General features: G+C 41.1%; 1 protein-coding gene across 2 annotated transcripts in view; it reads left to right on the top strand.

Annotated features, from left to right (window-relative positions):
- The window catches only part of DROSHA (drosha ribonuclease III), a 651577-nt gene that overhangs the window by 19260 nt on the left and 617835 nt on the right, over positions 1-14482 (top strand). For both annotated transcript variants that reach the window (XM_073630893.1, XM_073630892.1), the window contains exon 3: positions 854-925. In XM_073630893.1, coding sequence (XP_073486994.1) covers positions 854-925 — 72 coding nt within the window. The remainder of the gene's footprint in view (positions 1-853; positions 926-14482) is intronic.

Raw genomic sequence — 14482 nt, 5'->3', positions numbered from 1 at the left:
ATTTTATGTCACGCTGTAGATATGGTTCTCCTGAAGAAGCGGTGTTAACCGCGAAACCGGTCGAGAATATCAGTCGATACACACTTGCCATTTAAAATTGTGCGGGATCCACTGGCTTAGACTATGTGGTACTTCCTTTTTTTATGGTTATCTGTAGTGCTGTTGTGTATAATCGCAATTATATGTGAAATTGTATAATTTTATAAATATTTTTTCTATTAAAAGTGAATTTTTACAAAATATTTTATACTTTTCTGTTTTACATTACCATTGTATATTAATACCAAGTACCGTAATAGTCCCCCTTTTCCTCTTGTGGTGGGGGTGGAGACACCAACTGACAGTAGCAGCAACTGCGGCTGCTGCTCTGCCCTCCTATCTTCCTTGATCTTGATACCTTGGGATGATGGTACTGATATCTATCTAAACCTTTATGATATTTTAGGCCTCTCACTTTGCAGTAAAAAATAATGCGTTTTTTTCAAAATTGTCGCTCTTATATTATTTATAGCGCAAAAAATAAAAATCGCAGATCAAATACCACCAAAAGAAAGCTCTATTTGTGGGAAAAAAAGGACATCAATTTTGTTTGGGAGCCATGTCACACGACCGCGCAATTGTCAGTTAAAGTGATGCAGTGCCGAATCGCAAAAAACGCTCTGGTCAGGAAGGGGGTAAAATCTTCCGGGGCTGAAGCGGATAGACAGCATTAAAAGCTGACAAGAGTTCTAATCCCTCTCCACTCTATCCAAAGCTAAAGACCAATATTTTGCGTTTAGTTGTACTTTACCCTTCAACTTTATTATATTTAGTATTTTTTATTTATTGAACAATTTATTTTTAAATTTTAAAGGGAGCGGCACAGACATCGGGATACCCGAAGATCACCAACTCCTGAAAGAAGCTATAGGAAAAGACAAAAAAGGTATTTATATATTACAGGTATTTATAAAGCATCGGCAATTTAGGCAGCGCTTTTACATATTTATTGTACATTCACATCAGTATAGTATTATTCTAAGGTATACAATTTTTGCTTATCATGGTTGACTGTTCTGTCTTTAAAAATGTTTTTGATGTTGTTCTTTTCCGGTCTTGTTGCCTTTGTACTCTAGCTCGCTATCAGTTAATATTTTTGTGGAGAACATTAGAAGCAGAGAATTACACATAAAATGAGCATGAGCTAGCCTTCCCCAAAAGAGGTTTTTAGGGGTTCCCTGAGTAAACTGTTCTGGCAAATCAATACCCTGCCAGATGCTGGTGTCACTTGGCAGAGCCATTGATACTGAGACGAATGGAACATCTCTCCTCTTCTCTTTTAGGCAAGTATCCACTACTAAGTTCATGAAATGGAAATAGGTAAATAAAAGTAGAGAGACTTCAGCTCACGTTCCTTCAACCTTTTTCACTAGCTGGATCCTCTTGTTTATGTTGTACTAGAAGATTGGGAAGCCATTGTCAAACAATTCAGTTTTAAAATATTCTCACAGGACAAGTTTTGGAAATGCTGCATTTGTACAACACCATACGGACTACAAACTAAATTAAAGATGATTACTCAAAAAAGAGTATCAATATGTTGTAGCCAAGGCTTGACCTCAAGCTTTTCTGATAGTCACCAAGGGTTTCCAACCCAACACGGTTTTATGCATATTTAAAGCAATATTAAACCCAAACCAAAAATGTAATATAATGCAGCATACCAATCATTAGATGTTGTGACTACATTAGTTTTCTTTTTTTCTTTTTTTTTTTTTTGACCCCCCCCCTCGTTTTCACCTAGTTATCCAGGCAGTAACACACTTCTTGCCTTAGGCTGCATTCATACCTGAGCGTAGCATCTTTGAGCATTTTTTTTCTCTTTTTTTTTTTTTTTTTTTTTTACACGTTTTTGCATGACTGGCGTGTTTGTATGCAGCGTTTTTGGGCTTTGTTGTTTTTTTATTAGCCAATAGACAAAACTATTACCTTTTGCATCATTTGTTGCAGGTATTTCTACTTTTATTTAGATTTTCCATTAGCTTTCATTTCTTCTTTTATTAATATTAATTTATTATAATATTTTTTTGTGAGGCGTTCAAGTTCAGTTTAGGTTAGGAGTATGAGTGGGGTTAGGGTTATTATTTTATTATTTTTATTTTATTGTTATTACTGTATATGAATAATAATAAATTAATACATTTCAAATACATACACAAATAAAAAATCAGAATTAAAAAAGAAATTAAATAAATTAATACTAAGTAACATAAATAATTAACCACTTGAGCCCCGGACCATTATGCTGCCTAAGGACCAGAGGTCTTTTTCCAATTTGGCACTGCGTCGCTTTAACTGCTAATTGCGCGGTCATGCAATGCTGTACCCAAACGAAATTTGCGTCCTTTTCTTCCCACAAATAGAGCTTTCTTTTGATGGTATTTGATCACCTCTGCAGTTTTTATTTTTTGCGCTATAAACGGAAAAAGACAGAAAATTTTGAAAAAAAATGATATTTTCTACTTTTTGTTATAAAAAAAATCCAATAAACTAAATTTTAGTCATACATTTAGGCCAAAATGTATTCGGCCACATGTCTTTGGTAAAAAAAATGTCAATAAGCATATATTTATTGGTTTGCGCAAAAGTTACAGCGTCTACAAACTAGGGTACATTTTCTGTAATTTACACAGCTTTTAGTTTATGACTGCCTATGTCATTTCTTGAGGTGCTAAAATGGCAGGGCAGTACAAAACCCCCCCAAATGACCCCATTTTGGAAAGTAGACACCCCAAGGAAATTGCTGAGAGGCATGTTGAACCCATTGAATATTTATTTTTTTTGTCCCAAGTGATTGAATAATGATAAAAAAAAAAAAAAATATTTACAAAAAGTTGTCACTAAATGATATATTGCTCACACAGGCCATGGGCCTATGTGGAATTGCACCCCAAAATACATTTAGCTGCTTCTCCTGAGTATGGGGATACCACATGTGTGGGACTTTTTGGGAGCTTAGCCGTGTACGGGGCCCCGAAAACCAAGCACCGCCTTCAGGATTTCTAAGGGTGTAAATTTTTGATTTCACTCTTCACTGCCTATCACAGTTTCGGAGGCCATGGAATGCCCAGGTGGCACAAAACCCCCCCAAATGACCCCATTTTGGAAAGTAGACACCCCAAGCTATTTGCTGAGAGGCATGGTGAGTATTTTGCAGCTCTCATTTGTTTTTGAAAATGAAGAAAGACAAGAAAAAACTTTTTTTTTTTCTTTTTTCAATTTTCAAAACTTTGTGACAAAAAGTGAGGTCTGCAAAATACTCACTATACCTCTCATCAAATAGCTTGGGGTGTCTACTTTCCAAAATGGGGTCATTTGGGGGGGTTTTGTGCCACCTGGGCTTTCCATGGCCTCCGAAACTGTGATAGGCAGTGAAGAGTGAAATCAAAAATTCACGCCCTTAGAAAGCCTGAAGGCGGTGCTTGGTTTTCAGGGTCCCGTACGCGGCTAGGCTCCCAAAAAGTCTCACAGATGTGGTATCCCCGTACTCAGGAGAAGCAACAGAATGTATTTTGGGGTGTAATTTCACATATTCCCATGGCATGTTTGAGCAATATATCATTTAGTGACAACTTTGTGCAAAAAAAAAAAAAAAAAAAAAATTGTCTCTTTCCCGCAACTTGTGTCGCAATATAAAATATTCCATGGACTCGACATGCCTCTCAGCAAATAGCTTGGGGTGTCTACTTTCCAAAATGGGGTCATTTGGGGGGGTTTTGAACTGTCCTGGCATTTTATGCACAACATTTAGAAGCTTATGTCACACATCACTCACTCTTCTAACCACTTGAAGACAAAGCCCTTTCTGACACTTTTTGTTTACATGAAAAAGATATTTTTTTTTCCAAAAAAATTACTTTGAACCCCCAAACATTATATATTTTTTTAAAGCAAATGCCCTACAGATTTAAATGGTGGGTGTTTCATTTTTTTTTTTCACACAGTATTTGCGCAGCAATTTTTCAAACGCATTTTTTGGGGAAAAAACACACTTTTTTAAATTTTAATGCACTAAAACACACTATATTGCCCAAATGTTTGATGAAATAAAAAAGATGATCTTAGGCCGAGTACATGGATACCAAACATGACATGCTTTAAAATTGCGTACAAACGTGCAGTGGCAACAAAATAAATACATTTTTAAAAGCCTTTACAGGTTACCACTTTAGATTTACAGAGGAGGTCTACTGCAAAAATTACTGCCCTCGATCTGACCTTCGCGGCGATACCTCACATGCATGGTGCAATTGCTGTTTATGTTTGACGACAGACCGCCGCTTGCGTTCGCCTTAGCGCGAGAGCAGGGGGCGACAGGGGTGCTTTTTTTTTTTTTTTTTTTTTTTTTTTTTTCTTTATTATTTTTTTGCTTTTTTATCTTATTTTTAAACTGTTCCTTTCATTTTTTTTTTTTTTTTAAATCATTTTTATTGTTATCTCGGGGAATGTAAATATCCCCTATGATAGCAATAGGTAGTGACAGGTACTCTTTTTTGAAAAAATTGGGGTCTATTAGACCCTAGATCTCTCCTCTGCCCTCAAAGCATCTGATGACACCAAGATCGGTGTGATAAAATGCTTCCCCAATTTCCCAATGGCGCTATTTACATCTGACGAAATCTAAGTCATAAAATGCTCGTAGCTTCTGGTTTCTTAGGCCATAGAGATGTTTGGAGCCACTCTGGTCTCTGATCAGCTCTATGGTCAGCTGGCTGAATCACCGGCTGCATTCTCAGGTTCCCTGTTGAGACAGGAGAGCCAGAGAAAAACACGGAAGACGGTGGGGGGGGGGCATTCCCTCCCACGGCTTGTAAAAGCAGTCTAGAGGCTAATTAGCCGCTAGGATTGCTTTTACATGAAAGCCGACCGCTGGCTGAAAAGAATGATACCAAGATGATACCTAAACCTGCAGGCATCATTCTGGTATAACCATTCAAAGTCGTGAATGGCGTACCTGAAGACAAAAAAATGGTTAACAATAAAGCACAGTAAACGGTAAAGTATAAATAATTACATACCTGAAAAACAAACATGATAAAACATAATAACAATAAAACATTGCAGAATAGAATACAGTAAAAAAGAGCAGAACAAGAGAGAGAGAATAGAGAGAGAGAGAACAATAAAACGACAACTATTTTTTTTTATTTTATATATTTTTTTTTTTTACACTTTTTTTGTAACTAACTTTTATAACGGTAACGGTTCCACGTTCGGGTCTCTCAAAATGCGATGGCATCTTGGGAGACCCTGTGAAAGTGTGCCTAGTCTGTGCAATGCTGTACCCTACGCTAATACTCAACTAGTGAATGGTAGCGTTCAAAACATTCACCAATGCAAAGACCAGGATTGTCAGGACAGGAGGGACAATAATAGCGGGTGTCACGTCTATATCCGCGCTTGCTGCAGACACAACATCTTTTTTGGGGGGCGTTGGGTAGGGGTACTCGGGAGGACATAAAGAAAATGCCTCTCATGCAGCCGACTGCATTTGGTTGGGGATGTGAATGGGGGAAGTACGGGTGCTGCAGAAGTGGTGGGTTCCCAATTAGGATTGGCGAATGCAGCAGGAAGGGCACTATGGGCACGACGGGCCTGTGTTTGTCTTCTTGGTGGCAGCGGGACACTACTTGTGCTTGCCACCTCACCAGCTTGAACTGCACTTATGGGACTCGCCACGTCACCAAGTGTTACTGCAGTGCTGGGTTGACTACGACCGGGGTGTACTAGGCCGCTGGTGCTTGCCAGTTCAATAAAAAGCTACCAAAAAAACTGTTAGCGATCACAGGGATCAGGCCTGACTCTGCGAATGCTGCAGTTTAGTTTAGTGTTTTGTAAGTGACAGTGATCGATCGATACTGCACTTGGGTGGGCTGGGCCGGGCGGAGGGGCAAAACGCAGGTGCTAGCAGGTATCTGGGCTGATCCCGCTAACACTGCGTTTTTGGGAACCCTAAACTGCTGGGGACGCTAGTATAGATCTGATCGGATCAGATATTGATCCGTTCAGATACTATACCACTAAGGGAGGCGTATGCTGCATGCGTGGGTGTTAGCGGTACTGGCGCTAATCTGACGCTGCTTGGGGCTGGTGCTTGCCAGTTCACCAAAATACTACCAAAAAAACTGTTAGCGATCGCAGGGATCAGGCCTGACTCTGCGAACGCTGCAGTTATGCATTTAGTGTTTTGTAAGTGTCAGTGATCGATCGATACTGCACTTGGGTGGGCTGGGCTGGGCCGGGCGGAGGGGCAAAACGCAGGTGCTAGCAGGTATCTGGGCTGATCCCGCTAACACTGTGTTTTTGGGAACCCTAAACTGCTGGGGACGCTAGTATAGATCTGATTAGATCAGATATTGATCCGATCAGATACTATACCACTAAGGGAGGCGTATGCTGCGTGCGTGGGTGTTAGCGGTACTGGCGCTAATCTGACGCTGCCTGGGGCGACGCATATCACCGCCGGGCGATCAGGGGGCTAAACCTTTATTCGGTAATAAACGGCGGGTGCCCTCACACTAAAAAAAATAAACAAACTAACCAGCGTCACCCGTAACACTTATACGGTGATCAGTGGTGAAAGGGTTAACTAGGGGGCCATCAAGGGGTTAAAACATTTATTAGATAGTATATGGGGGTCCCTGTCGCTATAAAACGCTGACGGCGAACCTAAATATTTACCTCACTAACTAGCGTCACCAGCGACACTAATACAGCGATCAGAAAAATGATCGCTTAGCGACACTGGTGACAGGGGGTGATCAAGGGGTTAAAACTTTATTAGGGGGGGTTAGGGGGGTATCCTAGACCTAAAGGGGGGTAATATTCACTGTCCCAACACTGTAATTGTCACAAACTGACACCAATGCAGTAATCAGAAAAAAAAAAAAAAAAAAAAACTGCTGGTGTCAGTTTGTGACAGGGAGGGGGGGGGGTGATCGGGGGGCGATCGGGGGGGGGGATCGGGGTGTTTTGTGTGCCTGGCATGTTCTACTGTGTGTGTAGTGTTAGTGCACTCACAGTGAAGTCTTCTCTCCTCGGCGCTGCAACGGAATACCGAGCCGAGGAGAGATGACATCATTTCCTTTGCTGCTGTTTAGCATACAGCAGCAAAGGAAGTTATCTGATTGGCCGGCGGCGATCGCGAGGGGGGGGCCACGAACGGATGGCCTCCCCCTCACCTCCGATCGCCGGGGGACCAAAGACGACCGCCTCGGGCACCGGGGGGGGGGTCCGATCGGACCCCCCACCCGCGGAAGGCAAATCACGTATATATACGTGATTTTGCCTGTCCGTGCCACCTTGCCGACGTAAATCGGCGTGAGGCGGTCGTCAAGTGGTTAACTAACCCTTAACTTTAACCCTTACCCCTTAAAAAAATTGATAATAAATAACTAAATAGTAAACAGTGTAACCAGCACGCATCATATCTTAGTGTGTAGTAAATATAAGTGATCCCGATAGTTATGACTACTATTGGTATACCACACTTAAAGCCATTTCAATACGGCCAAAACTCATGAAAAACGTTATTACTATAGACATATAAAAAAATTGTGAAATTAACTTATTTTCCTATGTTAGGAACATTTAAATCCTATAATCACACCACATGTTCAACAGTGAAACAAAACATGTGTTATTAATTACAATGTTACTTATGAAAATCAGTCCGCAACAATGTAGTGAGCACCCTGAAACATGTGTTGCTAGTAACAATGTTACTTGTGACTATCAATTCGCAACAATGTGGTGAACACCATACTTATCCAAATTAGTGCTAAAAATGTTTATCAGTGGGACACTTATTCCCCTTGAACATCTTAGATGTAGAAACACTGATCAGTCCTTGATGGAAATATGCTAGGTTAATGTTAGCACCAATCTTCTTTATAGAAAGAGACACACCGATATTCCTCCTTTTCACAAATATGGTAAAAAAAGGCCGCTTACCGGATCAGATGGATCTCAGGTTAGTGAGATCAGATGAGCATGTTGCATTAGCCTGCTGGCCTTAGATTATCACCTTGGCGTTTTCCTGGGAGATTTCCTCAGCCACTGTGCTCCAATTCACAGGCAGATCTGGGCGTTTTCCTGGGAGATTTCCTCAGCCACTGCGCTCCCATACACAGGCAGATCTATCCTCACTGATACAATGTATCCGGTTTCAAAATATTAGTTCATCCATACAGAAGATACACCTCAGTGGGAATAAAACGAAAAGGGCTCCATAGTGCAAATGTGTTTTATAGATTTATTCAAAATCTCTTTCACAGTCACTTTAAAACAATTCTTTCCACTGCAAATGTTCACAGCAACACTCCACTGCACATCAGGAACTACAAATTAAAAAAAAAAAACTCCCAAGTATACACCAAACGGAACTCAGATAAAAAATGTGAACCAGATAAAAATTAGCTAAAAATCAGCATGCATGCAGAGCGGGAGCAAACCGGCTCCCATCTGGTTGCCATTTTTTATCTGAGTTCCGTTTGGTGTATACTTGGGAGTTTTTTTGATTTGTAGTTCCTGATGTGCAGTGGAGTGTTGCTGTGAACATTTATTTTTTGGGTCTTTTGTATTCATGGACTAACATAAGCAGCAGCACAAAAATTTTTTTATTTGTATGGTTAGCGCAAAATCACGTTTCTTTAAATAAATAACTAAACACCCTAACACAAAACAAATTATTATTAATGTATTTAATGTTTTTTTTTTTTTTTTGTTTGGGTGTTTGTTGTTTTATTATTAATAATAATATATTTAATATTTTTTTAAGGGTAGAAGTTAATTATTCTTACATATTCATTTATTTTACTTATTTATGATGGTTTTTAATTATTTGTGTATTTATTTTATATCTTTTTATTCATATATTAATAGTATTTTTTACATTTTTAATTTGAGCAGAAAATTGCGCAAAAACGCCCAAAGCTGTCAGATTTGAGCGACAAAAAAGCTCCAGAACGTGTTTGAGCTTCAGGCGTCATGAAGTGGAGATGTGAACCATCTCCATAGCAAATAACTTATTTTTTTCACCTCCAGCGTTTTTGAGCTTCTAGCTTCAAGCAGATAATCTTACAATGGTAAGACTATCTACTTGACTGGTACTGCTGTTGTACTCCTTTGCAATTATTTTGCTCTGGTGTGAATACAGCCTAAGGGTGCCTACACTCTGGTTGAAGGAGTATAACAGCAGTGCCAGTTTGGGGGAGTGGAGTGTTAGATGCACTAGCAGATTTAGATACTCCAGCTAACACTTTATAAGCAGTTACAGCAAACAGTTGTGTTCCTTTTGGGATAAAGGTTTTACATACATAAAAGCTGACCATTGTAAGCACCCCTGCTAGTAGTAAATGGTTTGTCTCATCTCTCTAACTGCTACATCTGCAGGGCAGTTTGTTCTGTTAAAAACAGCAGACTTACTGGATCACTAAGTGAAAATAAAAGAAAGTCTAAAAAAGAAAACTAATGGGGCGTACACACGATCAGACTTTTCGGCTACAAAAGTCCGACGGACCAAATCCGGCGGACAATCCGACCGTGTGTGGGCTTCACCGGACCTTCACGGACTTTTCCAGTCGCAAATCTGACGGACTTTAGATTTGGAACATGCTTCAGATCTTTACGTCGTAACTCCGCCGGACCCAGAAATCCGCTCGTCTGTATGCTAGTCCGACGGACAAAAACCAACGCTAAGGCAGCTATTGGCTACTGGCTATCAACTTCCTTATTTTAGTCCGGTGTATGTCATCACGTACGAGTCTGTCGGACTTTGGTGTGATCGTATGTAGGCAAGTCCGTTCGTTAGAAAGTCTGCCGCAAGTCCGCCAAAAGTCCTTCGAAAGTTTGTCGGACGGGCTGCCGGACTTTTGTAGCCGAAATGAATTGGTAAGCTGTAATACAACAAATGTTTGCTTTTGGGTTTGATACAACTGTAAATACTCTCCTTTTATCAAACTCGGCTCCAAGCAGATGTAAAAAAAACACACACATTAATGCAGTTGTTGTCTAAAACCCATCTCTACATTTTTAATAAAATAAAAATTAGTTGCAGTGGGTTTCAAAAAGCTGCAGTATTCACCTCCTGTGGCACTGTATTCCCAAGACTTACCCCTTCTGCATTCTAGCACCAGTTCTCTTCAGAGTGTCACAGGCTGTCATCAAACCCATTTTTTGTGGACATGTCATCAGGCTGGGCTAGGCTCACAGTACTCCTGGACAACACTACCAGGAGTGAGGCCACCACCACTGCTGGAGCAGAATAACAACCCTCTGAGGGCTGCCAAAAAGACAAAAGAAATGTGATATTTTTTATGCAGCTTAGGCAAGTACCTAATTTGACCTGACCAGCCTCTTGCGATGACCTGTACAGCAACTTTGACTGTGGGGGGAGGGAAAACATTAGGAACCAATCAGTTGTGCCCCATTTCTTGAGTTATACTCAAATATACACAAGTGCAGCAAATTCAGCATTGTTCAGATGTGAACAACTTCTCCTTTTTTTTTTTTTTTTTTATTTTTATTGGAAAAAACTACTTTATTGAGAGGAAATGCACATATTACAAATTTAGATACATATGTCAGATATGGTAATAGAAACATATTCGTCATGGCTCCATCGAGCCAATCTATTCAGATAGGGAAAACAACACATTTCTATGGCAACATTTATTTTCAGCTCCTGGGTACTCGAATATAACCTTCCATAAAAATGGGGAGATGAAACTGTTGCCTAACGCTACGTCCCTGGGGGGTGATATAGTCCGCATATGCACATATTTCAGTTCAGTTCCATCTCCCTACCTCCTATCCCACACTCTGGAATACTTGAGTGGACACCCTCTATGGGTATAGATCAGTTTCTTAAATGGAAGAGTATCATTGACAGCCTTTTTCCAGTTCTGAATTGTGGGGGTAATGCCTGCATCCAAGTCCGGGCTACAACCTTCCGTGCTAAAAAGAGACTCTCATAGATAAATGTGGCCAGGAATTTGTCTACCTCTGCAGCCGATTATAAGCCCAGCAGGCATAGTTTTGGGTTCAGGGCTACAGGAGACCCCATTTTATTGTGTAGGAAGTGGACAACCTGAAGCCAGTAAGTTTGCATATTGGGACAGTTCCATATCAGATGGTAAAATGTGCCGGGGGCTGACCTTTGTGGCGTCAGGTAAGCTCTGTGTACAATATATAGTTGTGTTAACCTATCCGATATTTTAGGAGATGCTGTTTTAACACCCTCAAGAATTTCCTCCCAGTCTGAGTCACTAACGGCCACAACATCCTGCTCCCATGCGGTTTTAGCCTTTTGAGTAAATGCCATGGTACTTGGAGGTCTAATTGTAGACTAAAGAGTAGAAATGAGCTTAGAAGGTTCCGAACACAAAATAATATTCAGGACAGGGGGTGTCTAGTGAAGCGACAAGTTTCGTAAACTGGGTCCGTAGTGCATGGTGGAGCTGTAAATATCTAAACAGTAGATGGTTTGCAAGAGAAAAAACATCTTTAAGTGACTGGAACGTTTTAGGCTCAGATGCAGTCATGACTTGGTACAGGTAGATCACGCCATAGATGGTGCGCAACTCTGGCATGTGGCCGTTGAGCCATAAAGGAGTGTGGGAGTGGAACTGAACAATATCGTGTCTCTTTAAAGTTATTCCCCATACCTGTTGATGATGCAGAAGCATCCTGTCATTATATTGGGGGGATCGTTGATGTGCTTACCCCCCTTGTAGAATGGCTTGAATAGGGGTAAATGCTGGATGGCCGGAGCCATTGCAGACCAGGGATGTATACCGCTGCAGCTCAGACATATTAAATTAATAAAAATGGGAGAGTTGAGAGGCTAAGTAGTAATCCTGCAAGTCCGGAAGGGATGTTCCCCCATGGACGTGGGGTTTTTAAGGATAGGCCAAGCTAGCTTGTGTCTACTATGTCCCCAGACAAGAGTTTAAAATAAATTCCATCATCTTAAAGAGTTTCAGGGGGATATATAGAGGGCCATACCACATCATATATAGAATCTTAGGTAGGAGAATCATCTTGATTATATTTATTTACCCCATTACGCCCAAAGGTAATCTAGCCCATGCTTGCATTTTAGCTTTAACCAAGGTAAATAGACTAAGACTCCTTGTAACCAAGTATTTCATTGTTGACACTCTAGCTAAAGGTAATGGAGGATCTATAGGAGTTGTGGAGGGAATTTGTCCAACGGAAGAATCTGGGATTTATCCCAGTTAATGCGTAATCCAGAGAACTTTCCCAAATTCTCTATAATCTCTAGTGCGGCTTGTACAGTTGGTAAAGTACAGAATTGTGTCGTCTGCGTATAGGCCTATTTTTTCTAGCGTGGTACTCATGCGCAGACCAGATTTGTTGGGCTCTGTGTAGCGATTGTAGGGATTCTTACTCGGTTTGGGGAGAACTATAATTTGAGCTTCCTGCATTGAGGGTGGAAGTATCCCCTGATCAAATATAGATTGGTACAGGGCCTTTAGTTTGGGAATGAGTATTTCCGAAAAGGTAGTGTAAAATTCTAGGGGTAATCCATCAAGAACTTGTGCTTTAGATTTGGTTAGTTGGCATAGTGCCTCAGTAATGTCACTGATAGCTATAGGTGCTTCTAACATTGTAAGTTGTTCAGGATTAAGCTGGGGAAACTGTAGAGTGTGTAGGTATTCTTTGATATCCTGTTGGGCACTGTGATGTGTGTATATTGCTATAAAAGCTTTAGAATTTGGCAGCGACTTGCGGGGGGGGCGGGGTATCAGTGAGGGTAGTGCCATCTGAATCCGTTTGGGAAACGACCACTGGCGGTTTATCAACCAAATGGGCTAGGTATGCCGAAAGTTTCCCTGATCGTTCCCCATGTTCAAAGACCCGCTGTTTACCAATGAACGGTCGTTGCCTAGCCATCTCTGTATACAACTGTGTGACCGTATGGGCCCGTAGTTTGACCCTAATAAGATTTTCAGGAGAGGGATGTGTATTGTATGCCTCTTCTAGTTCTTGCAATTTTTTCGATGACAACTGTATCATAAGCTTGGATGAATGTTTGAGCCTATTGATCTGTGTGGATTAGAGCCTACGTGCATGAATTTTAAACGAATCCCACACCATGTCATACATAGAGTCCTAGTTGTCGTCAAAGAAAAACTGAATTTCCCTAGCTATAGCATTGTGTTCAGGCAGTATGGACAGCCAATAGGGGTTGAGTCTCCACATATGAGTGGGGGGTGACACTAGTAGTGAAGCCGTCATCCAGCAGGGGGAGTGGTCAGATAAGGCTCTAGAAGCAAAACACGTCCCTGTCACTTTGGGTAGAAGTGCCTTGGATACTAGTATAAATCTATTCAAGACATTGTGTTGTGGCTAGTAGAGTGACATGTATATGCTCTAGTGGTAGGGTTTTGGTGCCTCCAGACATCTATCAGTGCACATTCAGTCAGTGTGCGGCACAGATGGGTTTGCTGTGGTACGGTGGCATGCGTCCCAGCCTGCACCGGATGATCCAGGGATCATAAAGGCCAGTCCCTCAGTGACAACTTCCGAGCTGTATGGGGGAGGGACGTAAAAAGCCAATATCAACAGGGGAGCCTCCCCTATTATAGCATGGTGGAACAAATATCTACCCTACTTGTCCGACAACAAGGAGATCAATTCCAAGGGAATGGACTTGGCAATGAGGATAGAGACCCCCCCCCCCTAGACAAATTTGTGTAAGTACTATGATATGCCCAACCTATCCAGGTGACCTGTAACATGAGTCTCCCCCAAGACTATAACGTCTGCTCTTTGTGATTTAAAGCGGGGTTCCACTCAAATTTTTAACTTAATCTTACCCCCTTCAGTTAATTCCATAGATGTTCAAATGCCGCACGAAATTTTTTTTTATCGCTGTAATTACCTTTATATTGTACTTTATTGTGGCACTTCCTGTCTTTCCTCCCATGGGAGTAGGCGTGTTTATTGCCTTTCCCCGGCGCCGCACTGTTTCCTGGGAGCTTAGTGTCAGGCTTCCCAAGATTCAGTGCGGGAACAATGATCATGCTTGTGAACAAGCTGTGAATGAACAGCATTCACCGCATCCAAGAAATCAATGCTTATGGTCTTCACATGCCCACAAGCAAGATGGAAACAGCCAGCATCACATTTTTAAAGTTATTCTTCAGTACGAAAACAGACAGAGGCGGAAATATTACACCCAAACTGTGAGTATTATTTAGTGATTAACAAAGTGTCTCAATGACCTAAAAAAAAAAAAAAAAAAAAAAAGATTGGTCGCCGGACTCCCACTTTAAGAAATGTGAGGGCTGCTGTACGCTTAACTTTGTTATCTTTTTCTCCGCACATTCCACTTCAGAAATTTAACAGAGGTCATGGAAAATGTGGAAGGATATTTACAAAGCGGACCAGAAGGGCAGTAGCAGGGTTACAGATA

The sequence above is a fragment of the Aquarana catesbeiana genome, linkage group LG05, assembly GCF_042186555.1.
Source record: "Aquarana catesbeiana isolate 2022-GZ linkage group LG05, ASM4218655v1, whole genome shotgun sequence".
NCBI lineage: Eukaryota > Metazoa > Chordata > Amphibia > Anura > Ranidae > Aquarana > Aquarana catesbeiana.
Note: the sequence above shows the minus strand (reverse complement) of the source record. Positions and strands in the feature narration are given on the sequence as shown.